This window comes from Platalea leucorodia (genome assembly GCF_965183815.1).
Source record: "Platalea leucorodia genome assembly, chromosome: 13".
In the NCBI taxonomy this organism is placed as follows: Eukaryota; Metazoa; Chordata; class Aves; order Pelecaniformes; family Threskiornithidae; genus Platalea; species Platalea leucorodia.
Window position 1 is genome coordinate 14948429 of NC_138835.1, and position 26760 is coordinate 14975188.

Below are 26760 nucleotides of genomic sequence, written 5' to 3' on the forward strand. Positions count from 1 at the left end.
TGCACAGTCAAGCCTCCCACCTGCTCTGTTGCTATCGGTGCTCATGGGCTCAGGAGAAGGAGGAGGAGGTGGAGGAGGCTGCAGTCAGAGCTCTAAACAGCCATCGTGGGCATGGCTGCAGTCTGGCGATATGATGCCCCTGACCCAGCAATGCCTAGGGTCAGAAATCGTCCCACCTTCATGATTATTTTATCGGTGCACTTGAAATGCGAAAAGGCACTGGAGAGGGATAAGGCCACCTCTGGGAGCCCAGCCTGTCTGCAACACAAACCATAACCCGTCCCCCTCGGTGGCGTGAAGCCGCCGCGATGCAGACTGCAGCTGCGTTGGTACATTTATGCACTAGACCTTGAAGATGTTTGACTGTTTGTTTTCCTTTCGTTGCCATAAGCAAACTCACTGACTGTGAAAAGGGATAAATTAGCATCTCCAAAGACTGAGTCTCTCTATATTCTGAAAACAAGCAAAGAAGCAGCAGCAGCTCAGGCTCCCTCATCCTCCCTCCCTGCACCGTGCCAGCACAGCTCTTCGTGGAACTGGCCCAAGACACGGCTGCTCTACATTTTTGTGAGCTGTACAGATTTTAAGCACTTGGCTGAGTCTGTGAACACAGGGGTCAGTTGTAGCTTCTTAGATGAGGCCAAACAGGCTGATCACTGCATTCATTTTTAGCCTGTATTGCTTGGACTGAATGCAATAACTTGTATTTCAGAGAAGTTTCCTTAAACCATATTGTTTCAGTTCCAGCATTACTGTCACAAGCCTATGCAGCTCTCTGCTGCTCACTGAGCCATGTGGCATGAGCAAGCCTCATGTGCCAGGCTACCACATCTCACTTGGGGTCTCACCTACCCAAGGCTCTGGCTTCTACTGGGACCTTCTGTGCTGGCCTCCAGGCAGCTGCCTGCCTCTCCTGGTGTGTGTTCTCCAAAGCTCTGGGCTAGCCAGAGCTGCCTAGCAGTAAACTTCACAGTGGCGAGACGGTCTCGTGCATGCTGATCTCAGCCGCTGGGTGTGGAGGAGATGCTGGGTGAAGCCCAGAGCCCCTCGGCTGCCATCCTGGGCTTTGAGTCATGCAGTCACGGCAGGTCCTGGGGGAAGCCTGTATTTTTAGACTATGTCTGCCTTTCCTTGCACACTGTGGTAAAATGTTTATAAGCCCTTCTGCCTATGAGACCTCTGAAGTCAGCAGGGAGAGGCTGGGCTGGGTGCTGCTGTGCTGATCCCACCTGGCACCCAGCAATCAGGAATGAGGGTGGGAACGGTGGGTTTGTAAAAGTACTGAACGGAGGGGATGCTGAGCTGGACGGACTTACGGGCTGTCCTGGTGTAGTCACTCCTGCGGTTGCAAATGCATACAGAGAAAAGGCAGAAGATAGCCGAAGCTCATGCTTACCCTCTGTCTTCCAGTTTTTGCCCACACATCTGGCTCAGCTGTGCCGTCGTGCACCGATGTCTCCCTGCGGTAGGACAGGGCTCCAACATCCCCCCTCCCTCTGGCCAGTGGTGCCTGTCCCTGCCTTCTCACTGCAGATCCCAAAGCAAGGACAGGACATGCAAAAAAAGTTAGTGTAGTTTGGAGAGAGCTGGAAAGAGCACAGTTGCTGAAACAACTGGCCAAATTTAAGGCCATAAAACCTGTAATTTCTGCAAAGTACCATTCTGAATTCCCAAGTGTGGCTGTGTGTCCTGTTCAGATTTCCCTGTGTACTGGCACGTTTCCTTATTACGCTAATGCACCATCCTGGATTTCTGCTGTGGCTTCCCCATCTCTAAGTTCCTTCCCTACCTATAGCAAGGGTTTTTCGGCTCAGGGCGACTCTCTGCTATTTTGCCATAACTTGGATCCAGGAAATTTCCCTTAAAAGCTCACTAAAGTCTTACCAACACGGTCTGAATCTTAACCCCAAATCCTCCATTTGCATGATCCTCACTCAGCTATAATCACCATGGTTTCTGAAGGGTATTGGCCAAAGTAAACTCTGTCAATATAAAGACCATAGCTATTGTGTTTTGGTGAGCTAATGATCACTGTTGGTCCCAAAGGGGCTGAGCTGCCTTGAGGAATTCCTTCAGCCTTTCTAGTCTGTCCATCTTTACCAGCTGACCATAGACCACAAGCTACACAGGTATCCCAAATCTGGAATTTTATTTATAAAATGAGTCATACAGGGACACGCAGTCCTGAACCACTTCAGCTTGACAGGGCAAAATTACTGGGCAGAGCACACTGAGACCTCTGAAGACGACTGGAGCTAATTTGCCAGAGGCTAGTTCGTAGATATGAAGCCTCTTTATGTGCTGCTTTAGGGAACGAGCTCGTGTTCTTACATTGCTGAGTATATGCCAATGAATGCCACCACGCTATGTACAAACTTTAATAAGAACTTTTCCCCTAAATTAGATGGAGGAGATGAAAATGGCTCGGCAAAACGATGCAACCTTGGAAAGTATTCCCAGAGAGCTCTGGAGCAATTCAAGCACGGACATGCAGTAAATTATTCAAAGGGCTGCCTCCATTTCTCTGCTCCTTTCCTTCCAGATGAACTAAAATCCATAGAGTGGGATATACTTTCTTCCTTATGTGGCTATATTTAGATCATCCCTGCCAGCCACGGTGGGAGGAAGAGACCAACAGTTCCCAGCAAACACACAATGATGAACATCCAGAGGAAGATCCTGTCAATGACCATCGCAACATACTTCCAGTCTTCCTTCACCTGGGAACACAAAGATGAAAGGCCGATTGCTAAAGTTTATTTGAGATTAAAACTTATGAAGACTGCTAATGTTTTATTCCAAAATAGGATGTTTTAATTTAAGTCCAGAGATAGGAGGGGAAGGTCTTGCTTACATTTAGTGGTCTGATATGATGGCAAAGATTTTTTCTATCGGTCGCTGATGTGGGAGACAAATTCCCAGACTGCATGGGTGTGCATGTGCAGTTGCAAACCCTGTTCACAGCTCCCCGGGGACGAGATACGCCTGTGGATAATTAAGCTCATCTGCACACTCACTATCCCATTTTCCATGAGCAACAGCTGTAACTGGGTGTGTAAACGAGGCTACAATTCCAACTGGGGAGGGTGGGGTCAGGGGGAAAGAAATTACTCATTTCCCCATGCTCATAAACAGATTTGCTTACAGATTAACGAAGCCAAACTCTTTCTGCAAAGGGATTTACAGTTTTGGGTCAGTAAGTAGTGAAAATGAACCAGCAAATAAAAGAAGTGGGCTTTCTCACCCTGCTTTTTCCCCACTTTTAGCTTGCTGTGGGAGGATTTTCCAGCAATTCCTCTCTGGGGAAGTCTAGTGCTTATTAATACCATCAGGCAAGAATTGTAAATGGCTATTTCATTAAGTAAGAAACCACATACATATGAAAACCTCTTTTATTACATTGCAGTTATTAATTTCTTTCCCAGGAAGAGGACTGATCAGATGGCAAAGTTTTATTTGATATGGCTGTACCCATTATGATTTCTTACAATATACCACTTGGTGATTAATAGACCCGAGGGCTGAAATTTGGCATGCTGCCTCACTCTTTAGGGAAAACATCTCAGCAGGAGCTGGCTCAAACCTCTTCAAGTGGCCGTGACTGTAGCAAGTCAGGAGTGTGGTGTAAGGAGAAGGAGGCAGCAAAGCCAAGGCTGCGCTTTGCTGGGGCTGCTTTACTGCACCTACCAGTCTGTGACCCTGAGCAAACAGTGGCTTCACCGTGCCCAAAGCTGGCACGTACATTGGGCTGTAGCATGTGTGAAAAGCACAGTACAATTATAATGTAACGCTAATGGTACAGGCCTTTTCATCCACAGAGCCTACGTTTGTTTTAAACAGATAATAATAAGGGCGTAGCCCAGAACAGTAGGTGTGAGCTAAAACATGATTCGTATGAGACCTGGCTTAATTTTTTTTTTTTTTAAGAATTTACTGATTATGCTGAAAACTAATTTTGGTAAGGGAAACAATCCAAATATCAATGAAATAGCCATTTGCAGCAGATGATGTTTTCACAGGTACAGTGGCAACTTCAGGTCCTAAAATATTATGATCTGGCAAGCACCAAACAAACAAGCTCTGAGCACAACACAGTGACTCTGCAAACTCACCTTGAGTCTTCTCTTTCCTCATCAGTCATGGATGCACCACTGAATTTTATCTTATACCTTGTGGGTGGTACAGAGAAATCATGATGTGTCGGAGAGAATATACAATCCTGGCTTCTGTGACCAATGTTGTGACATTTTATTGAGCTAAGAGAATAACTCCTTGCAGGTAAGGTATGTGCATTTACCTCATTTTGGCACGCTGAACCCTTCACAAACTGATCATGAATCTTCCATTGTATTTGCAAAGTACCTGTCGTCACTCTGTGCCTCAACGCAGGCAACGTTCAGCTGAAGCAATGCCAGCGAAGTGAGCTCTTTAAGCCTCTCATTATTTGCCATGTGGACTGCTTTGTTAGGCCTTAAATCATCTGGTATTGCTCCAGCTCCTTGGCTCAGTAAGCAGCTTTATAAATTGGGAAATGAGGCACACGCTGGAGAGCATATCAGCTTTTCCCATCATTTTTTCTCTGAACAAAGCATCTTAAATTTCAGGAATACCTGAACATCTTTCAGAAGTGTAAGAATCAGTTAAATATTTTCATGCAATGGATAATTTTATTCCCTTTAAAAGCAGCACCAAGTTAAGCAGGTCTTCATTATTCAACAGGCAGAGGTAAACAACTGAGGTTCATCCTGAAGCTTGTTATCTTCTTGGGGGAAACCGGGTTGGTTTATGAGCGTACAGCCCTTAACACATCCATCTATAATTAGGGAGAGTAAAAGAAATAGTGACTCTTGAAATCAAAAAGAATTCTCTCATCCCAAGGATAAGGCCTCAGTGGATAACTCCCCTTTGCTGTACTTTTTCTGATCTATTCATCACTTGCTGAGAGTTGGAGTGAGGCTGATGCTTAAAATTCCTGGTGAGAAGGCCAGCTAAGCAAGCTCTGGATGATTTTGTTTATGGGATTAGTGTCTCATGATGCAACCAATGTGTAAAGAAAATCTGGAATTTACCATCTGATTTCCAACTGGAAAGCTGGATTGAGTAAATAGTGCCCCATTCTGGCAAAATAAGCTTTTTTGAATATTCGTGCTAGTAAAAGTAAGTGCTAGATCACACGAAGAAAAGAAATGAACTAGATGATTAGTTTCTTTTTGAGAAAAAAAGGGGTAAATGGGAGAAGAGGAACAACTTGAAAAGTTCAACAGAAATTTGCTTTCAAATGTAATGGTGTATTCATAAATACTCAGCCCATCTTGAAAATGATGGCTGGGAGTGCATCAGATGTTTGCAAAGTCAATATCCAGCTTCAGACCAAGACCACAAAAGGGTGAAATTGGAAATTATGGAGAGACAATGGGGAAAAAAAAAAAAAAAAGAGTAGGAGGAAAAAAAAATTACCTGGATTTTTTGTTTTGTTTTCTGACAGCGCTGTAGCATTTCCCTGTGGTCCAGCACCTCACGTGGAGCGTGATCCGCAGAGGCCTCTCTGACAACATCTATGCAGCTGTCAACATCTGCCACCCCAACTCCTGAGCTGTGTTTTGATTAGTTTTTAAGAAGCTCGCTCAAAACTATTTTTGGGAGAGGATCAGGGGCAGGAACCAGCTGACTCCCCCACCCCCAAATTCCCGAAAAGTAAGGGCATCTGCGGCTCTTCTCTGGTCCAGCTCCTTGCAGGTCCGAGCAGCGGGAACAGGGCATCCTGCCCCAGGATTTGAGTGGAGGGTTGAGGTGCCTTGGTGACATCTGATCCCCAGGACCCAGAGCCTGCAGCACAGATTAGAGCAGTCCCGGCTGGTTTTATTGTACTTTGTTAAAAATAAACCAGTGAGATTATCCTGTGTTTCCTCCCCCTCAGCTACATTCTCTCCTATTTTATTTTTAAGCTGTCTTCCAAGTCTTCTTATTAAAGTAGTCCGGAGATGCACACAGGCATGAGGACAAGACTTTCCAGACGGTGCTGTTGGTGTCTGGTTATTTTGGCTGGCGTGTGACATGCAACTTGTTTTGCTTCTCAGTCTGTAATTAATTTCTAATGGCATTTCTACCACATGCTGGAACAATTCGGTCTTGCGTTTTCCCCAGTGTACCGCTGTGCTTGTATTGTTTGCAGCTATCTTTTTGTAGCAAACAACTGCCTCTTGCATTTCCCATTTTCTCTTTGCTGAAGCACTTACTTAATTAAATGAGCTGTTTACTTTTAATTTAGAAGCACTGCCCCCGTGGCAATGGTGCTTTAGAAAAAAAACCCAGGAACTTCAAAAGAAGCTCTGTTCTCGTTCTGGGAGGGTGCATGTCTCTGAAAATATTACCCAAGAGACAGTGAGCTGTGTCTCAGGGGCTGCAGCTGCATCAGAGGTGTCTGCTGATAGATTTGTTTAAGACTTCACTTCCATGAAGAAATGCCACAATTTGATTTTAAGATGAAAGCAAATTTCTGAGTCCTGATTTTTTTCCCCAATAAATTATCATTTTATTAGATCAGTTCTGCTCCTTACAGTAAATTTCAATTCCAGATGATCATGTTTCCTTCTTCTTTGTCACTTCGACCTGGAGAAAAAATGTGCTTTCCCACTTGCCATTACTTGGATCCAGAAAAAGAAAATAGTATAGCCTCAGACCAGGCTCAGCAATTATTCCCCCAAATCTGGAAACCCAACCTCTGCCTACCATGCCAACTACAACTGCTGTGAAAGAGCAGAAAACTGCAGGCAGGTTTGCAGACCCTTCCTGGGGAGCCTGGTGCATTGGTGGTCCTGGGGGTGACCCTTCTCCGCTCATTGCTGGGTGTTTTCCTGGTGCCTTTGCTCACGGCCTGGGCTGGCAGGAGGTCTGGTCAGAGCCCTCAAAACTGCTCCTTTTCTTCTGCTTTTGATGTTTAGTGCTGTAAGTAGCTTTCTCAGGATAATCACTTCATTTCAAGAGGGAAGAGTAGTGGAAGGTATAAGAAAAAAATTCGTGGCTTCTGAAGACTGTTTTAATTTTAAAGAAAGTTGCAATCATGGATTAAATGGAAAGAACCCAAGATATTCATCGACTCAGTTCTTGATGATACCGATAAGCTTTGCAGAAAGAGAATAGGTTGAAATGGGAAGTATTATTGCTGTAATATTCTCTCATTTGCACCAGGGGGAAACAAGTGAATTAAAATCAACCGACTTCCATGGGTTTACTTGTGATTATTGCGAGGATGAGAGAGCAGAGTTTAATTCCCGCAGTCCTAATGTGCTTGTGAAGTGCTTTAGCCCAGCAAAGTGCTGGGCTGTCAACTAATGAAGATGGGGATTCACAGCCCATCTCTGCCACAGATTAGTTCTGTGACCTTGAACAGATCACCTCATCTCTGTATTTTGGCTGTCACTCCTCAACATGAGGAATAAACAGTTACTTCCTCAAAGGGATGTTGTGAAGTGAAATACGTTAAAGAACAGAGTCCTCTCAAACTATGGTACCAACACATATATAAATGGACAGTAGCACTTAATCTTTTGTTGCTGCTGCTAAGTGCTCAGTGCTGTGAAAAATGCAAATATAAAGACACTCTTCATGCCCAGGAAGTCTTGCATAAAAGCACTATGACTTGCACTGACTCTAAATCTTGAGAAAATCAAACTGTAAGCACAGCTGAAAAGTACCTTTTGCTGACGGATCCGTCTGGGAAAAGCTAGATAAGACTTTTCTTTAACAAGAACACTAACTTCAGGTTATCTTGTGGCTTCCTTCCTTGTGGCCATAATTAGCTAGCACACCGTATCCATAGTATTGCAGGGGAAGAGCTACAAGAGGTGTGAAAGGATGTGGCATTTGTATGTGCATCACCATCTCCATTAAAAGAAATCCTTTCGGCCTCTATTTTCCTTCTCTATTTGTAGGCGTATTTACCTCTTCAGAGTAAGTGTGAAATTCGTCTGTCCACCCACCTTCCTGCACAGAGCCAACTGCTCCAGTGGAAGTCCACTAATGAGGAATTACATCACTCAGAGCTAAACATACCCTGCAATGTCCCCATGCTACTACGTTCTTCTCACATCCACAATCTATTTTGGGACATTGCTTTCTTAGGCTCAGTAGCCAGAGCCAACGCCTAATAAAAAAACAGAGAGTGTGAATTCCCCGTCTGTCAGAGGCTTCTCTATAAAGAATAAGTCTGCTACGTTCCCACCAGATGACTGCTTTTTGGGTCTCTTTCACAATCGTAGCTGCTTCTTTCCTACCCAACAACTTTACTCCTATTTTCTGCTGGAGAATCCTATTGTTCTAGAGCAGCCCTGAGCATGGTCTGGTTGTGCTACCCCCTTGGCCCACATGCCTGCCAAGATCCCAAGGACAAACCCTCCAGCTGTGCCTATAGTGGCCAATGTGTTCAAAAGCCACAATATCAGGGATGGCTGAGCCTGCATCAGCAACTATACTCTCTGTATGGCCCCCAGGTTTGGTGGGGCTTCCTTAGCAGGTAATTTTTGACTTACTTACCCAAGGAGAGCAGGCTCAGTTAGCATACTTACTGAGAAATCCGCGTCTTCTGCTCGCAGGTGGTCTGCGATATAGTGAACCCCTTCCACTGCCAGCTTCAGGGCTGGGGACATCAACACAAGATGTTGTTCTTTGGCGCTCTGAGTCTTGCTTCCTTGAGCTGGTGTGCCAGCTGCCTCGCTCTTTTTGCATTTACACTTGCACTGAGGGAGCTTGTGCTGGGGCTGCTCTTCATTTAGGTGGCACCGCTGGGATGCTGGAGAGCCCGTTGATTGGCCATTGGTCTGGGAAGAGTCCTCCTGCAGGTAGCAATACTGGATGCTCCGGGACCTACAGCGGATACTCCCTTCCTCTGCCTTATTGGGGCTATACATCTGCTGAACACTTAGTGATCTGCCTTTCGAGATGGAGGTGGTCTGGATGTCACTCAGGGGGTGGCGTGAGGGTTGTGGAGAGGAGCAGGTCACCTGTACAGGTTCTGGGTGCAGGACAGAGTACTGCCCAGAAGGGGACTTGCAGATAGGCTGAGGCTTGGCTGGCTCCTCAAGGTGAGCACAGAAGGAAGATGTGGGTGATGGCTCATTACTCTGGGGGCTGGGGGAAGATGAGGTAGTGAAGTTGGGTTCCACGTCAATATCAGACCAAAGCCTTGGTGTATTGGTTATTTTGTGCATGGATTCGATGAGCTTCTTGCAATTGTCTTTCACTGTGGAGGGACGTTTCATGAAGAGGAGGCGTGGGACTATGTCAAGGAAGATCCTCCTCACCCAGTCAGGCATCGTGTGGGTACGTGGGGAACGATGGTGCACGTTCAGCACAAAGACAGTGATGATGATAGACAAGGTAACAAATATCATGGTGAAGAGAAGATACTCTCCAATCAGAGGGATGACCAAGGAGGTAGACGGGATGATCTCTGTGATGAGCAGCAGGAACACAGTGAGGGACAGCAGCACAGAGATGCACAAGGTTATCTTCTCTCCACACTCAGAGGGCAGGTAGAAGACCAGGACAGTCAGGCAGGAGATCAGCAGGCAGGGGATGATCAGATTGATTGTGTAGAACAGTGGCAGCCTCCGGATAATGAAGGAGTAAGTTATATCAGGGTAGATCTCTGTGCAGCATTCATATTTCTTGCTGTTGTAATTGCCCACAGCATTGATGATGACCCATTCCCCGCTCTCCCAGTAGTCCAGCTGGTCCACGTGACTGTGCATGCTCACCAAGTCTATCTTAGCTTTGTCATAGGTCCAGGAGCCAAACTTCATTGTGCAGTTTTGCTGGTCAAAGGGGAAGAAGGTAACATCGATGCTGCAGGAGCTTTTATAGATAGCAGGTGGCATCCATTTAATTCTCCCATCATAGAAGAGGTGGGCCTTCGTCAGGTGGGTGACTGCAAAGTCACCATCAGCACTGGGGAGAGATAGAAGATAAAAAAAGACTAAGGCTTCTCTGGGACATCTCAACTCTGTTAAAGAAATATAGGATATTTAGTGCCCGGCTTCCAAAAATGCACTCAGGGCACCTGAGAGATGCAAGAGGCACATCATGTGCAAACACTGGATCCATCCACTCTATCCAGTGGGTTTTGAATTATGTTGGCTTATGCAAGCACTGGATTTGCATGCAAACGTCAGCCCTCACCTTGCATGAGTCAGGTCCTTGAGGTGAATGTACAGAAGTTTTCCTCAAAGGTGTCCCATAAATGTCCTGGAAAGGGTTGAGTTTGCTTTAGAGAGGTGGGAGGAACCACTATCAGGTAGTGTGGCTGTGGGCTCTGCAGAATTAATTGTGACAGCTGCTATAAATGAAAGAGTGTTGGGTAATCATTCAGTCTCTTACATGAAAAACAGCAAGAACATCCTATTAATAGGAATAATGAAAGTTAATCTCTTGATTTCCCAGTCAGGAAGAGAGCTGTCTTTTACAGTGTCTTCTTATAGGGACTCTCACTGGGGGTCTGTGTGCTGGTATAAGATAAATAGATAACAACCCAGGATTTTATATCAGAAAGCTACTTTCCAGCCAGTGAAGAAGCTATTGCATAAACAAACAGCTTTATTTTAGTTTGGATCTGCTTTTCTTCGCTGATCAGTTCACTGATTTCCCACAGCACCGTGCCGTGCACCCATGACACCGGCTGCTTCCAGCTTGTCATGGGGACTGGGATACAAGTGAAGGAGATCAAAAAAGGCAACAGGAGAGGCAAGTGCACTGGGGATTTGGGGGAAGAAAGACCACCAAGGAATGCCATACTCGAGCTGTAATAGTGTTGGAGAAAGGAGGGAGACTGAAAAACTCTGGGAATGGGATCCCCAGCCCTGGAGACAGCCCTGTCCTCTGCCTGCCACAGTCTGCTCTTTCCTCACACCCCCAGCTCTGCTACTACACATTAAACATTGAACCTGCTGCTTGCCCCTGTGTGTGGAGGCCACAAAAAGAAATTAGCCCATTAATAGATTCAATTAGTGCAGCAGGTAATTAATGCCCTGCATGGCTATGCCATCAAGAAGCGCTGTTCCTCCCCTGCTCTCAGTGAGGAGGACACATGGACTGTGACACTTAACCTCCACGTCTGGGGCCAAGTCCACAGGTACCTTCTCTACAGCAACGTCCTTCCTCCAGGCAGTGTCTGCAGGATCCGCAGCCTGCGTTAGCTTACACAAAAAGGCAAAACCAAAGCGTTCAGAGCTGCACAAGTGACATATCTCCTTGTTCGAATAATCATCGTGATGGAGGCTGGGTGTTGAATCACAAAGTTACACCTTCACCAGAAAATGAACCAAGCCACTACATCTGCAGCCCCTTTGTGCAGTGACTGGCTGAAACTTCAAATCCTCTCTCTCCCTTGATTTCTACTTGCAGATAGAAGATTTTGGTATCCTTGGACAGTCACAACCTGGATCAAGGAGCCTTAAAATGTGTGTGAGGTTTGGATAGAGCTGCAATTTTTTTCTTCATGAGCAAATGTCTGAAAGGTTGAAATCCCAACTGAAAAAAAGCAGGTGGAATCTGTTTGTAGAGCAATGCCCTCTAGTCTAGCTACAGGAACAGAGAAAAGAGCATCCAAAAAGCAGGGAGGGAATTGGGGACGACCTTACACACCCGGCTCGAGCCGCTGCAGAGCTCGGGGATACGGAGGAAGAAGGCTGTTGTGTGGTGCCGAGTCGCAAGCAGCAAAGCTGCTAAACAAAGGGGAAGCTGAGCAGGGGAGGGAGAGCTTCTGCTAAAAACTTGAGATGAATTATTCAGGCTGATATAGATAGAAAGCTCTCTGCTCCTGCCCAGCCCTCCCGGCTGGAGCCGATCCAGCCTGCAGCCGCTTTTTCAGCAATCGGCAAACCCCCTTGGCCCTGCTCTGCTGCTTCAGCGCTCAGATGTGCCATGACAGCAGCCATACAGCGACGGGGTCACAGGGGTCACACCTCTCCTCTTCCTCACCAGCAGCAAGATAAACAGCACAGGGACGAGCCAGTGGGGCCCCTCAAGCTGCTGAAGGCAGAGGAACTTCCCTAAACTTATTTCTTTATGAGATTATCCATTAATTTGTATGCAAAAGGAAAAAAAAGAAAAATTTGCTGATATTTCGTCTTGCCCTGTGAAGCATCCTCATCAGTCCATGACCACACTGGCTTCCAGTGAGGCTGGTGGATTATTGCTCCTTTTGGGAATCAGTGGCAGGATCTGGCCCTCAGTGAGCTCTGTTGGCTAAGACGATATCTGTGCAGAGATGGCTCATGCCCCCGACCCCCAGGATCACAGCCCAGATCTTTATCTTTTGAGACAATTTTCCAGGTTGGTTGAATTAATGGAAAAATAAACTCAGAATTATTGTGTGGTGGAGAACCAGGTTTTTACTAAACTCTTCTTTGTTTCTATAATGGAAAGCCTTTGCTCTTTGTGGCAGATTTTGGAAAAAACAAAAGAACACAAAAGAACCCAGTGCTTTTTGACCTCTGAACTGGACTTTTTCTAAAGATTTAAAATCTCTTTTTTTTTTTTTTTTTTTTAAGACAGGAAAGCTAAAAATAGGTACAAACACGGACTGCTGTCTCAAAGGGATCAAGGCAAAACCACCATTGTGTTTTACTCCGATGCAAATAAAACCGAGCAATGCCATTGTATCATCCATCCAACTCCTTTCTTACCTCTTATTTCTTAAACCTAATTTACACTCCAGGACCACTTTCCTTGGATGAAAACCATCTGTTTTTTTCCTCTGGGTTTTGCCTGCACTGTAAAGCCAGATTGAGACATGAAACATGCACAGCAAGTGACAGTCCAGTGTTTGCTGTTCTCGGTGGTTTTCTTTCTAAATCTCAATAGGAATTTGGAATCCAGTTCTGCATTTAATTAGATCTCTGAGGCATGATTAAATCATTTGTTAATGGAACCACATGTTTGCAATTGGACTTATATTACAGAAAAGGGATAATGAGCATTCACTAGTGTTTCTCTTCTTAGGTAGAGCAATGTGTAAGTGGCTGGGTAAACAACACAGGTGTGCATTTTTCCTTTTGAAAACTGTTGGACAAAGGGCATGAAACTCTTGCTAAAAATTCATCCAGGAACAATAATAATTCACATAATTGTGTTTCATTCCCAGAAATGTCTTGTCTGGCAGTTTGGCAGTCTCTGCGTGACTAGCCACACGCCTCTCTTCTGCAAGCATAGATGTAACCAGTGTGATGCTGCAGATCTCGTGTGTCAATTATTTCCATAAATGATCTGCTTCTTTGATGAGGAAGATATTTTTTAATTGCTTGCCTAACAAACCCAGCTTCATCCTGGGTCCTCTTCAGCTCACACATTATTACAAATAACACTGGTACTGCCTTCCAAGCTGGATTTTGCCTGCAGTGCCATGGCAGGAGTGAAACCAGCAGCAGAATACCTTCGTGCATTTGAGAGTCAGCTAACGACTCTGAGGAGCCATAAGACGCCCTGGGATCCTCCTGCTTCTCCCTCACCAACCTAACAGGGCTGTGAAGTAATTCCAGACTTTACTGGGCATGTTTGAACTTCCTATTGCAGTTCAATGTAGAGATATTTGAGCAATTTGTAAGCAGGGAAAATTAGCCATACTGTTGTATTTAGACTGCATCCAAGCCAGCTATATTGTGCAAAGGTAGTGTTTGCAGTTGTCTTAACCTCTCATGCATACACATATTTTTGCCTCCTTCTGCAAGCTTACCACCCACACTGGACCTTTGAGCATATGCTTACTGGATTGGAAGCTATGCTTGCTGGCGCCCTGCCAGTGCGGGGTGAACCTAGAGAGATGCTTTCACCCTGGGTGAGGCTTTCATTCTGCTCCTCTTGACATGAGGGAGGGAGCAAACAAGGTCACCTGGCTGTCAATGGTCTTCCAAAGCCTTTCCCCAATCTCCTCCAAGGGATGAAGTTGAGACAACTGACTGCAAATGAAGTCTGCGGTTATGAGACTGGGTAAACCCTGTTCCCTTGTGGAAAGCTTTGCTGTGGGAAAACCCATTCTTGGCCCAGTTGTGCCGACAGCCTTGACTGCATAACATGAATATTTCCTTAGACAGGAAGGTGGGAGAGCTGATAGAGTGGGACGGAGAAATTCTGAAGTCATTCCTTTATAGGGGTAGCACATTTTCATCTCATTCAGTCTAGACCACTGTGTTGTGACAGTTGTCATGAAAAAACATTTGGAAGAAGGAGCAAGCACAAGGTAAACATCACAAGAACTTGAGAATTAAGACAGTCAGGCTCTCCTGATTACTCTGACCCGACAGCTCTAAAAATCTGTCAATAATAAAGTACTGGAGCTCATATATTCTCATGTCAAATACAACAGTGCCTACCAATAAAGAGAGAAGACAGTTGCTTATTCCTTTGCCAACGGAAATAGTGTTGCTGTGTTCCGCAGCTTTTGATTCCTCATTTTGAGAATAAAGGCTGCTCTTCTAAAATCTTCTAAGTTTATAGGGTTCAAGAATGGCCTTGTTTTACTGGCAGCCATCAACCCTATTTCATTAAAAAGCTCTGCTGATGGAGATTTTTTTTTTTTTTTTGCCAGTTTCTATTTTCCCTGCAGTTGGGAGATATATCATTTCACAAAATTAAATGTTTTCAGAATGTATGTAAATGAGGCACACATTTATTTTAATTTCTGATGATACAATTTAAATCCAAACAGCTTTAAAAGCCTGAAAATTAGCTATATACATATATGGATATAGCTAGAATGTCCTCATTTAAAGCATTTTTCATGGAACACCAGTAACCAAGACAAATTGGAGTTTCAAGACCCCTTTAAAGAATGTACCCTGCACCCTTTTTGTAGACATTAAAGAGATGCTTCTGTAATGTTCAGATTAAAATACTCTCCAAAGGCAAATCACAGAATATTTTGTCTAACAATTTTTTTGTGCTACCAAAATGGTAACTACAAATTCACAGGTTGGAAGGGACTTCTGGAGACTGTTAAGTCCAAACTCCCTGCTCAAAGCAGGGTCAGCAGCAAGAGGATCAGGACCTTCTCCAGTTGGGTTTTAAAAATCTCCAAGGTCTTGGCCAGTTGGGTACAAAACAGATGTGCACATCTTGGGTACATAGATGGAGGTGTCAGTGTGCTGATGTGTACTTCTGTAGGTCCCATCCCAGCTTTTGCTTGCTTCAGATGTTTAGAAATCATTGGTAAGTGAAATTTTGATCATTCCTCAGTAAAATAGGCATCTGTCTCAGAAATGGCTGTGCTACACGATGAAATAAGCACAAGTTTCTGAGAAGGCTCTAACAGTGCTAATTTTTTGCATTTTCCTTCAACTCTTCCCTTTGCCAAGCATCCTCATCAGCATTTTGTAGGCAAAACTCTACCTCTGTCCTTAGCATAATGGTAGGAGAAGTCCTTGGATGCTAACTCAGGAACAGCCCATGAGAGAGAACCCTCTTATAAAGTTCTTCCTATCGATTCCTGTATTACTGGATCGAGCTTGGCAGCAAACCTCAAAGGCATCTAGAGATATAATTCCTCTCCAGAAACATAGTCATTTAAACTCGCAGAAGAATCAGGAAACCTTAAGTGTGAAGTAGTGATTATGGGCCTATAATAAGTACAATCTGGAGCAAAATGACACGATCTGTGCAAGTACACACTCAAACACAAAGAAAAATGGCAAGTATGTTTCCAATATTGTAAAGGTTAGACTAGGGCATCTTTTGGTATTTCTCCTCCAAACAGCTTTGGGATGAGTAAGGAAACCAGTGTTCCTCCATAAGTCTCCCTGGTTGCAAACATCATAGTATAGTTCAAACGAACAAGCTGCTATAGTATAGTTCAAAAGAACTCTTTGCTTTCTCATGATTTTCAGAAGCTGCTTGCCAGATGATCTTCTAACCCAGTCCAGTAATCCTTTGTGTCCATATTACCACTGGGTGAATTCCTCAAGATATTTCCTGCTCCTAATTACAGACATTTGTATTTGAATTCCCTTCATGTATGATCTTGTCTTTTATTCTTTTTTTTTTTTTTTTTTTTTTTTTTTTGTGACTATGGAGGCTAAGGCAGGGATTTCTTTTTGGAAAAGCTAACATCAGAAACTATTGAGAAAAAAAGAAAATTTTGAAGTCTAAATGTTCCTAGTAGCTTCTTTGCAGGTTTTACAATCATCAGGCTAGAGAAGACAAATGCTGTCATGAATATCCAGTTGAAAACTAGCCAGGGAAGCTCACTTTTCAAGTTCCCTGTCCATCCATTAGGCTCAAGGACATGGTCTGGCATTCCCCTAGGCAGCCTTTAGCAGTTGGAGCACCTGGCTGCAAACCTGCAGTTTCAAGGTTTTCTCCTCTGGAGATTCTATGTTGCATGGGGTCCAAATGGCTCAACACAGTGGTGGAGAAGCAAAAAAAAAATCAAGATGTGGCCCCGAGGGCTTATTCCCAGATTAGAAAAAAAAAAAAAAAATCTTTTTTTTTTACATTAAATATACAATGGAAAATTAAAATGTGCTTAAAGTCCATTCATGAATGGGAAAATAAGTCAACACAGAGGATTAGATAATTCATTTATAAATGATTTGGTGGTGTCTGAAGAGCCGTTACAGCCTCAGATAAGGAACAGCTGGCCTCCTTGGCAGAGAAGAGGCTGCTTTGTCACTTCGCTATTAACTCATATTCCTCTGTTATACATATGTTTTGTCACATCTAGTAGAAACAGTTTACAGAGTCTTGGAACTTATCTCATCAAGCCTGAAAATTCAACAGCATATTAATTTCCCTGTACGATATTAATTTGGTTTTACATTCTTTATGAATGTTGACAACTACATATACTCTCCAGGCCAAACCAGCTGAGTTTACTGATTTAATTTGGGCCTCTCGAGTGGATAAATGGAAGTTTTTGACAATAATGAGCTTAGAAATGAGAATAACCTCACAACAAGGGGATAGGTTTCCTTAAAGATGTAAATCTCAAATCAATTTAAATTTCAGCATTTCTATATATACCCCAAGATGAAAACAAAAGAGGCATTTGTATAATCTCCTGTCCAGAAAGTCTTTTTTCCAAAGGATACCATCCCAAACAGAAATACCGTACTTCTGCCAGAGCATGTGGTAAGCAATAAATAACTCACGTTAAAAAGCCTGAACAGTGCAAAAAGCCAGTGTGGCCACTCTCTCTCTTCCACCAAGGTCTCTGCGCACAATTCTCTTGCTGTTAGGGACCCAGAAGTCTGTGCATGTACTTTAAATCCCCTCTAAACAATATATATATAATACCTGTATGTAAAATACGAGGTGGAGTCCTTGTTATCATTACCCATGACTAGCCATTGTCTTTGCAAAGGCTTTCTTTCTGAAACATTTCTAGCTGAGATGCCCGCAAGGAGAACACTGTCTGGTTATGCAGTTGGTGAGCTGCCATGCAGAAGAGCCTCACCTTGGTGTCCCATCATGCAACAGGTTTTGTCTTGCATGCATTGCATTTGCCCTGCAACCCCTAAAACCCACGAAACCTGATTGTTAGAGCAGTGCAACTAAGATATTGACTGCAGCTTCAGATGTGTTTGATAGGAAGTTAGGTAGAAGAGAGAAGTATATCCCAGGGCAGAAAACAGTTTACATAAGACTGTATGAAAGAACATGGGCAAATATAGCTGTAAAGAGGTATAGAATTAATGGAAAACCATTACTGACTGGCTAATGGTTGGCGCCTACAGCCATGTTTAATTCATGGATAAAGCAACCAATTAAAAATGCATGATAGACTCATGACAATCAACAGAGGAATGCATGATTATTAATGGCAAGTATGGATAAAGGGAGAGAAGTAGCTTGGATTTAGGTAGTTGGGGCACTAGGTCTCCCTGCGTGGTAGCAGGTCACCAGTACCTGCTATCTGCCACACCTTCCTGCAAGTCAGACTGAGTCAAGTGATAAGGTGGGCAAGGCTGAAAGACTCGCACCCCAGAAGACGATAAGGAGGACATTCTGGAATAGCCGCTGTGGCCAGCAGATAGGCAGCTGCTCCCTGGAGTCCCTGTAATTGCTCAAGTGACAGCAGCAGTGAACTAGGACAGCAGAGCAGAGGGGCAAAGTATGCAAGGGGCAGAAGCCAAAGTCTACCCAGCTCAGAGGTCTGGGTGCCCATTGACCTCTGGTGGCTGCATTCAGCATGAGGTCCCAAAATGTCTAGAGCACAAAAAGATACTGAGGACTCCATTTTTAGTGCTAGGGCCCTCCTTGCATGGACCACGGTCATCAGCTGTGGTGAGCACGGTGAGGCAAGGGAGCAGATGCAGAGATGACACATTAGGCTCTTTTGTACCAGTAGCTCCAGCAAACGGATGGTTTGAAGCACAGAGGTCCCCTAGGCAGTGGAGATTCTTGTAGCACTATTTCCTTTGGCACTATGGTCCACCACAACAACCACCAGAAGCTCCAAAAATAATAATCCTTACCATTGTCATTAATTAAGCAATGAGAAGGACAAGGACATTTATTTTTTCCAGTGGAAGCTGTGAACACCTTCCTTGGCTGCAATGTGAGGCACTTGTAATATAATATTCATGCTCAGAGTGTGTCCCTGTAGGCTAGGAAGGTCCAAGTGCCTATGAATTAGTCATTTCCACTGTTCTAATCTCTGAAAGGTGCTATGTGAGGATGCAGTGATTTCCAAGAGGTTTGCAATCCCTCCACACCACTGAGGATCAGAGACAAGCTAATGGGAAAGACAACAATTGCCATAGTCTCCAAAGCTCACAATCCCCTGGATGGATTCCTCCTTCAGCCATTTTTTTAAAAAACAAAAGCAAAATCATATCAAACTAGAACCAGGCAACTGTTTATTAAAAATGAGCCTGGCTTCCACTGTGGGTGTTTTCTCTGAGTGTTAGCCACATGCAAAGATGGTTTTGTTTGATGCTTGCAGCTACTGTTTTCTCTGAAGCCTGTGCTGGGGAAGGAGACTGCAATATCCTACATCCTAGGAGACTGGAGAGCTCTGGTATGATAAGCCAAGGAGAAAACAGTCTTGGCACTTGGACAGTCTTTCTAAGAATATCAACATGCTCCAAAGGAAAGGAAGAAAATCACCACCTGCTTCCTAGGAAGTGTCCATTCAAAAGACAGATTTCAAGCATTCGGGATCAGGAACAAATATGTATTTAAGAATAATTCTAGAATGGTATTGGGCTGACCTGAAACTTGTATTTGTAGGCACACAAGTCTGACATGTTTCAGCACATTTTCCTTATTTAAGCCCATCCTCAGTAATTGGCTTTTCCAGTTGATGGTGATGAATTAGGGGAGAGCTCCTTGGTGAAATGAATTGAAGATGACTGAAAGCTCAAATCCAGCTTAATTATGTATTTGACAAAACTCTCTGTCCAGAGAAAGGATCATTAGGAGAACAATGCCCTTGTGATGAATGTTAGTCATGTCATTTAAGGCATGTCTGGGACAGATATGATGAGAATCTACATGGAATTCAACCACAGAGAACAAAATAAGGAGGAATAATTGCAAGAAGCACCTTAACACCATGGGCAGAGAAAATTTGCAAGGATGGGTTTGCCCACAGTGCTCACACTCACTTGTTGTAGAGGACAATATCTGGCCTCCAGATGAGCTCCGAGGGAATTCGGATGGATGTGACGTTTTCATATTCTTGGGGGTCCCAGCGTAGCTTGTAGTCATGCCACTCCTGCCAAAAACGAGGCGGTTACAAAGCTGGGAGAGTTCAGATTGCAAAACCAAAAAGGAACATGGAAAAGCACATATTTTGGTGTACCCACCTGCTTCACCCACACGTTTGTGGTCATCATTTGATTTTTCTCATCCTGAAATGCAAGATCAGATATTGGTTACAGAAGCAGATGAGGTGGCCCAAGGAACTCATTACATTTCCCTTAATTGTACTTCATTTCTGTAATTACAAATCACCTCTGCAATAAATGCAAGTTCCATCTTGGAAATAAAAAGCAGATGTTTCTGTCATTTAACATGGGACAGGGCACAGTTGCCTGATACCTCTGAACAGCTGAGCCTGCACCTAAGCAATCTTGTGAGCAGACGGACTTGAATTTATTGGGATTTTCCTCGGTGCTGATGGATTCAGCCTAGGATGATGGGGCCAGGCAGAGGAAAGAGCTCCAAAGCTTGGCTTTGACCTGAGCACTGAAGGAAGGGGAGTAATGGATATATATATCTCCTTACTCACACATGTGTGCGTGGATTACAATGCTCAGCTTCATCTGCAAGTAGAGTTTAGCACTGCTACTGTGACACATTATCTGTGAACACAATTCTGGAAACATGAAGCTCAGCAATGTTTCTCCTTCTACCAAATACGTGGACTTAGAGCACTATGAATTGGGTTTTCTGAATAAACCCAAGCTACTCTACTGACACATAACCCTTGGACAGCCTGGTGTATACCCATCCTGTCACTTGCTAGACTTTTTCCCCACTCTAAGTACAAATAGTATGGAAGTACATATACTTTTAAATAATGTAAGGCAGATATAATGCTGGCAGCACTGTAGTAGAATTAATTATTGCTTGCTGCTTGCCTTGCATGCTCGTTACAACCCCTGTGTAAATAACTAAGATGAATTATGCAGGGCAGAGCCTAGAGCTCATCTGATTTAAGTGTCACACAAGAGCTCAGAGCTTATTTGTGTGTTTGTTTCTTTTCTCTCACTCTCTTTGGTCGGCATCAAAACCAGCTCAATTGACAGGGCTCATTTGAAAGCAAACTGCTCGTCATAACCTTGCTCTTGTGGCAGTTCAGGCTTAATTTTGAACATTAAAAGCCAGGAGATTCAGGGGTGGGGCTGTGCCTCCCCCTCGCTGAGCCTCCTCACTGCTGTTGTGGCACCAAGTGTAAAACTTGATCAGAGATACCCTCGGCTGGAGTTAGGGACAAGAAGAACATGGAGGAGGAAGGAATACAAAAAAACATTCAAATGAGCAATAAAGAAAGGGAAAATACCCAGCTACTTCCTTGGGTGCCAATGGGAGATGAGGAATGACACTGGGGGAGGCTGCCATGCCCTGGACTGGACCAATCCTTGAGCATCTGCTTCTCTTACCACTTTGCAACTCGAGCATCTGAGGGTCTCCACCACATCCCTGCACTGGGGATCCAAGTCTCACAGGTGCTACCCTTTACTGGAATTTTCCTCCCTGGCTGGGTGCAGACCCTTGGTGGAAACTCCTGCCCATCACCACCCCTGAGGGCTCTGCCATCTCCTGACCCAAGTGAAGCATAACTCTAGTCCCATGGGTTTATCTCGCAGGGGGTTTGCAATGTGCTAATGACTGACTGCCTCCTCCGCCTGCACGGCTGACTTCTCCTGCACGGAGCCAGCCCAGAGGGCTGCGGGTGATTCCTCAGCTGATGGTTGCACTGCCTGGCCTCTTTTCTCAAGGTGAACACAGTACATGAGGTCCTGCAGAGACACGGGCTTAGGAGTCCAAACGTGTTTCTCAGTGGCTGCTGCTAGACACATGCTTGATCCCGTACCACTTTTTTGGGGGCTCAGAAAACCCTCAGCACACCAGGGTGAGGTAAGGACATGCAGGGATGTCAAATTCCACATTGATTTTTGTTCCCCCACCCCCAGCTTTTGTCAGCAGGAGCTGGGGTTTGAATACGGCTCTGATTTCTCTTTCAGACTTCTTGTCGTTGGGAGCTGAACGTCGGGTCTAACAATTGCAGTGGGATCTACACCAAAACGGTGTCGCTGTCGGGAAGGGGGAGAGACAGCTGAAGTGCTGCAGTGGTGGCAGGGGGTGTCATCAGTCCCCAGCCACACAGACTGGGGCAGGAGGGGATGAGAGCTCTCCTCCAGCTGTACCCACTCACCCCGGTGCAGAACTGCCTGCTAGCTGCACTTCTAACCACTGACATGATTTTAAGAAGATTAATTCTTCTTAAGTAAACTGGGAAAAGCACTACGAAGCAGGTGTATCGATCCTCTCTCTTCCACAATTCAGCAGCTGCATAATGGAAAGTCTATCTCATGCCTCCACAGTCACTAATGTCTCATCTTTAGTCTTATCAATTATTCAGATGAGAACCATGCAACTTCAACATTAGCAACTGCAAACAGCCCTGCATCCCTCAGGCTGAACTAAGAGAGAGGAGGGGAATGGAAGACCGTTTCTGTGCTGCAAAGCTGGAAGCTGATGGCTTGTACACAAGGAGATGCAACTCTCTAGCAACTAGTGTCTTTGCCCACCTCCCGTACCACTTTGGCTCTGTTTCCTCTGCATCTCAAAACTCTTATCTCAAAATATAAAAAGTTGTGGAGAGTCATCTGTTATGATTGTCATACACCAGTAATGTCTTTAAGTTGCATTACACTTTCCATTATCACCCCTTTTACTCTGCCACACAAATACAGTAAAAAGTGACACAGCCTCCGAAAGCGAGGCCGATACTTGTTCAAGAGATGCGCATCTACACAAACACACTGTCCTGGGAACCGTGGCGTGCAAACAGGGACAGGAGAGAGAAGCATGCGGGAGGAGCATCTGTACAAGCTAGGAAGCCTGTGTGTGCGTGCTTAACATCTGCAGCCCTGCAGGGATCTCCTTTGGATTCAACATTTGACCCCAACACACTCTGATAGAGTAATCCTTTAAATACTATTTCAGTGCGCATCAGTCCGGCGTGCAAACCACTCCGTTCTATACATAGCATATGCAGTTTGCACACATGTAATTTCTATTTGAGCAGACATTCAGAAGCAATTTTCTTGTTGATATCTGCCAGATTAGCTAAAAACCCTCAAAACTTTCATTTGCAGAAAGCTCTTCAGGCAAGCTATCTTCCAGAGATGTGTAAACCACTGTTCCTATTAGCTTGTGTAAATTACTGTTAATGATTATGGCTCAAATTCCAAAACAGCTATTTTTTTTTTTCCTTAACCAGGACTCTCTGGCATTCATACCAGTTGCTCCACTGCTCTGCTGTGATCAGTCCCGCAGGTTTTGATAAGGAATTTGGGATTTTGCCTATAATAATTGCAGAATAAAGGAACCACTTTGATGGCCAGCTACTCACATCCCCCGTTCCAGCAGAGCTGTCTGCATGATAACTCTTCTCTGCTGAGAGCAAAGTCTTCCCAACCTGACCCTGGGTCATCCAGTAAAACCCACGTGTACAGGAGCCTCTCCCCGAGCCCCGGCCTGATTAATCTTGGCCACTTGTTGCACAAACAGATTGGACTTACAACATCGATGAGCTGGGCAATGGACAAGCCGAAGCGGACGAGGACCACATCAGAAATGTTGGCGACGGGGCGGGACCACTTGTTATAACCAGAGAAGAGTTTCTTCAGGAGACGCTCCTCCGCATGGGCTCGGGTTTCCACGTGACCGAAGGCTGTGGGGAAGGCATGGGGCACAGTGGCGTGAGACGCCTGCAGCTCCAAGTGCCGGCATAGCTGGAGCCTTCTCCGACAGGGATCCGCAGGATAAACCCAGCAATGGGCAAGCAGGGACACATGGGAGAGTGATGCCACCCTGGTGACTTGCCTCCCTGCTACCCCAGGCATTGCCACGTATTTCTCACTCTATTCATCCACCATGGCCAATTCCCAGTGTAGGTTTCTATTGCAGAGCAGCATTGGTCTGCAGAAAGCGGGGGCATCAGTAAAACCATTTGAAAAACACTACATGGGCCATTCTCCCCTGAATCTGATTTAATTTTTATGGCCACTTCACAGCAAGTTTCTAACACAAAAGTCTGGGAGCAGGGAAGAGGGATGCTAGATGGACAAGACAAAAAGGAAAAAGCAGCCTCCTGCTGGGAGACAGGGATTTTGGATCAGATTTACACATAAAATCTGGCATCAAATGCATCAGAAAAAAAAAGGCAGACTGAAATCCAGCTCTTCAAACTAACCTTCACAGCTGGTCGTTCACAAAAACAATGGGTGAAGGAAGAGGATGGGGGAGAGCACAAATTGGATAACAAGAGCGCAGTTTCCCACAAGAATGACTTTAAAAGTTGGAGGCTGCAAGGAGCAGCCCCGACCCTGCACGTATGCTACAGGAACCATCGGAGGTGCCTGTTGGTTATTAAAAATTAAAGCCACCTTTCTTCCAGGGGCTGCCGGGGGAGCTGTGCTCCTGTGCCGGCTGCACGCAGATGCATCCTCCACCACGGACGGCGGGGAGAGGGAGCCGGGGGCTCTCCCCGCATCTCTCGTGGAATATGGCTCCTACTTAGTCTTTAGCTGCCCTGGATTATACAAAGGGAAGCATTAGCTGAGCGCTGGCTGCGCTCTCCCCAGACAGAGCTGTAGCCCGGAGACACATTAACACACTTTACCCAGGGAAGAAAAACCCAGGCAAGAAGCAGGATGCTGAGCCTGCCTGTATTCTCCCTCCTGTCCCCTTCCCCACCGTGGCTTTAACCCTTTCCCCATCAAACCAGGCAAGGAGCAGAAAATGAAGGCAAAGCATTGCTCGGCAGAGGCTGGTATTTAGGGGACCTGCAATGATGGGGCAGGAGGATGCAGGAGTGGGGGAAATTCCTTCACAGGGACCGGTCTTCACAGCATGCCTTTGAGAGGGATAAGGGAGAAAAGAGCTAAAGAGCAGAGCAGGGGTAGAAAAGCTTTCTCAAACTTACCGGGGAAGATGCTGGCACACAGCAGGAGAAGGAGGTTTCCTTTAGACACGAGAAATCCCATTGTGGAGCAGAGCTCAGGCTCTAGTATGCAGAGTCTCCTGTCAGGGCAACTTTTCCTCTCTGTGTCTCTGAATCCTCCAGCTTCATTCCCCGAAACTCCTTTCTCTCTCTCCCTCTCACCTGCCTCTGGGAAGGGATAATAGCTGGTGGTTTGTTTGTTTTTTCTTTCTCTTCTGAATGATTTCCAGCTCTTCCTCGTAGAAGGATGCTCTTCCCTGGGACACCGATGCACATACACTTGCAAGAGATGTGTAAGGGCTGCAGAAAGCTCCTGTAAAGTGCCACAAAATGCACAGCCTCCCCGGGCTCTCCTGCTTGCTCCTCTCCCCTTTCTTACGGGGCGGTTTGGCTGCTCGGTTTATTTGTTGCTGCTGCTGCTGCTTTCACCCTTCCCCCAGCCCTTTGGGCAGCCTTTGCTCAGATTTTGCTGCTGATGGGTCACCGATGCCCACGCCAGCCCTTGGTGGAGCAGAGAGGGAGCACAGTATGTTTGTATATTTAATGTAGTTAGACCTGCCCACCTCCTGCTTAGGAGGAGGAGAGAATCTGTACTCTCCAGCAAACAGGCTGCAGGGAGGAAAACTTTTAGCATGAGAAATAAAGGGGGAGATCCAGACCCCCAGCTGCAGCCAAAGGTGGTGGATATGGGGCCATCTGAGATCTTCATAGTACCTGAAGCCCAAACAGTTCTTAATTAATGAAAGCCGTCTATTTAATCTTGTCCAAGTGCTTTTCAAAATCACTCCTATAGACTAGCAGGGTAATTAGCCGGAGAGATATTTCTGGCCTGGGTACGTATCTTTGCTGCCGACAGTTATTGGGCTGATGAACCTACCCATGGGAACAGGGCTCTGCTGTGCTTGGTGCTGTACAAACACGTAGTACAAATACAAATATTAGTCTCTGCCCATAGGCAATATGCAAATCAAAGGTGAAACTGAGACAAGAGGTTACTTGAATGCACCTATATACTTGAATGTACCTTAAATATGCCACAAATAACTCTCTTGAAGTCATGAAGACTTTTTGTGGAGGAAAGGATAATGTTGTGTTAGCAAGGAATTATCACTCTAGCCCTTCATCTCGCATCCCTGATTCCTCGCACGGGAGACATGGAGTAGAGCCCTCTCCCTTTCATTTTAAAACTAGCTTTGATATTAACACAATTACTTCCACAAGGATAGCAAATGGATTTCATTTTCAGGCAGGGGTAATTTTGCCAGCTGCAAAATTAATCAAAGTCTGTTCTAATAATACTAGCTACATATTTTATGTATAATAATTTCCCTACTCTCAAAGCATCTCAAATATCTTCCAATATAATAGATTGCTGGCTGAAAATGGGGAGGATTAAAGCCACAAGAGAAATTAGCTCTGTAGTGAGATTATAAATAACATCAGCGTAGTACCAAATTCGTCTTGTCTTGTCTTTCCTTGTCTCATCTCTTTCTCAACAGTTGCCAGCCTTTCGAGTGACAAACCCCACCATATTTTCCACTGGGTGTATGGACTCCTGTATGGTTTGCCTGCCTTGCTTTCAGTGTCCTGACCCTCATTGCAGCACCTGAGCACCTGTGACATGCTATAAAAATCTGTAGTGCTCGTTCCAGGGAAACATCCAGAGTTAATTTAATAAACAGCAGATGTGAGATCAAATTAGCTTAAAGCTGAAGCGTGGGTTAGATCCTGAGAGCCAGGTCCTGTGCAGCACTGAGCACCTCTCCTTCCCACAGCCAGCAATAGGGTAGCAGAAGGGCAATCATTCCTCATCAGGGTAAAACCAGCATCACTCAGTCACACACCACAACCACACATTCCCAAACATCCATGCAGCAACCAGAAAAACCCATTTCTTTAAACCCCTTTGCTCTATGAAATCTGGAGGGAGGGGGATGTCACCGCAGTTTGCACGCTCCTCTGCTCCTTGCTGGGTCCAGCGCTGCTCAGTTCCTACCCAGCAGCCTTAAATGGGAATCCTGGGTTTCAGCCCCTCTGGTTCCAGCAACAAGCACCAGATACAACAAATCTTATAAATTCCCAAAGGCTCATGG

At 45.1% G+C, this 26760-nt stretch overlaps 1 protein-coding gene across 1 annotated transcript; it reads right to left on the minus strand.

The window, feature by feature from the left end:
- Window positions 1–2594: 2594 nt before the first annotated feature.
- On the minus strand, window positions 2595–24710 carry CHRNA4 (cholinergic receptor nicotinic alpha 4 subunit; the record flags this gene model as incomplete). The annotated part of the gene is made up of 6 exons (XM_082325531.1): window positions 2595–2720; window positions 8565–9945; window positions 19596–19705; window positions 19797–19841; window positions 23244–23395; window positions 24650–24710. 6 exons carry the CDS (start codon window positions 24708–24710, stop codon window positions 2595–2597), a joined length of 1875 nt encoding a protein of 624 aa, XP_082181657.1.
- Between the last annotated feature and the right edge of the window lie 2050 nt (window positions 24711–26760).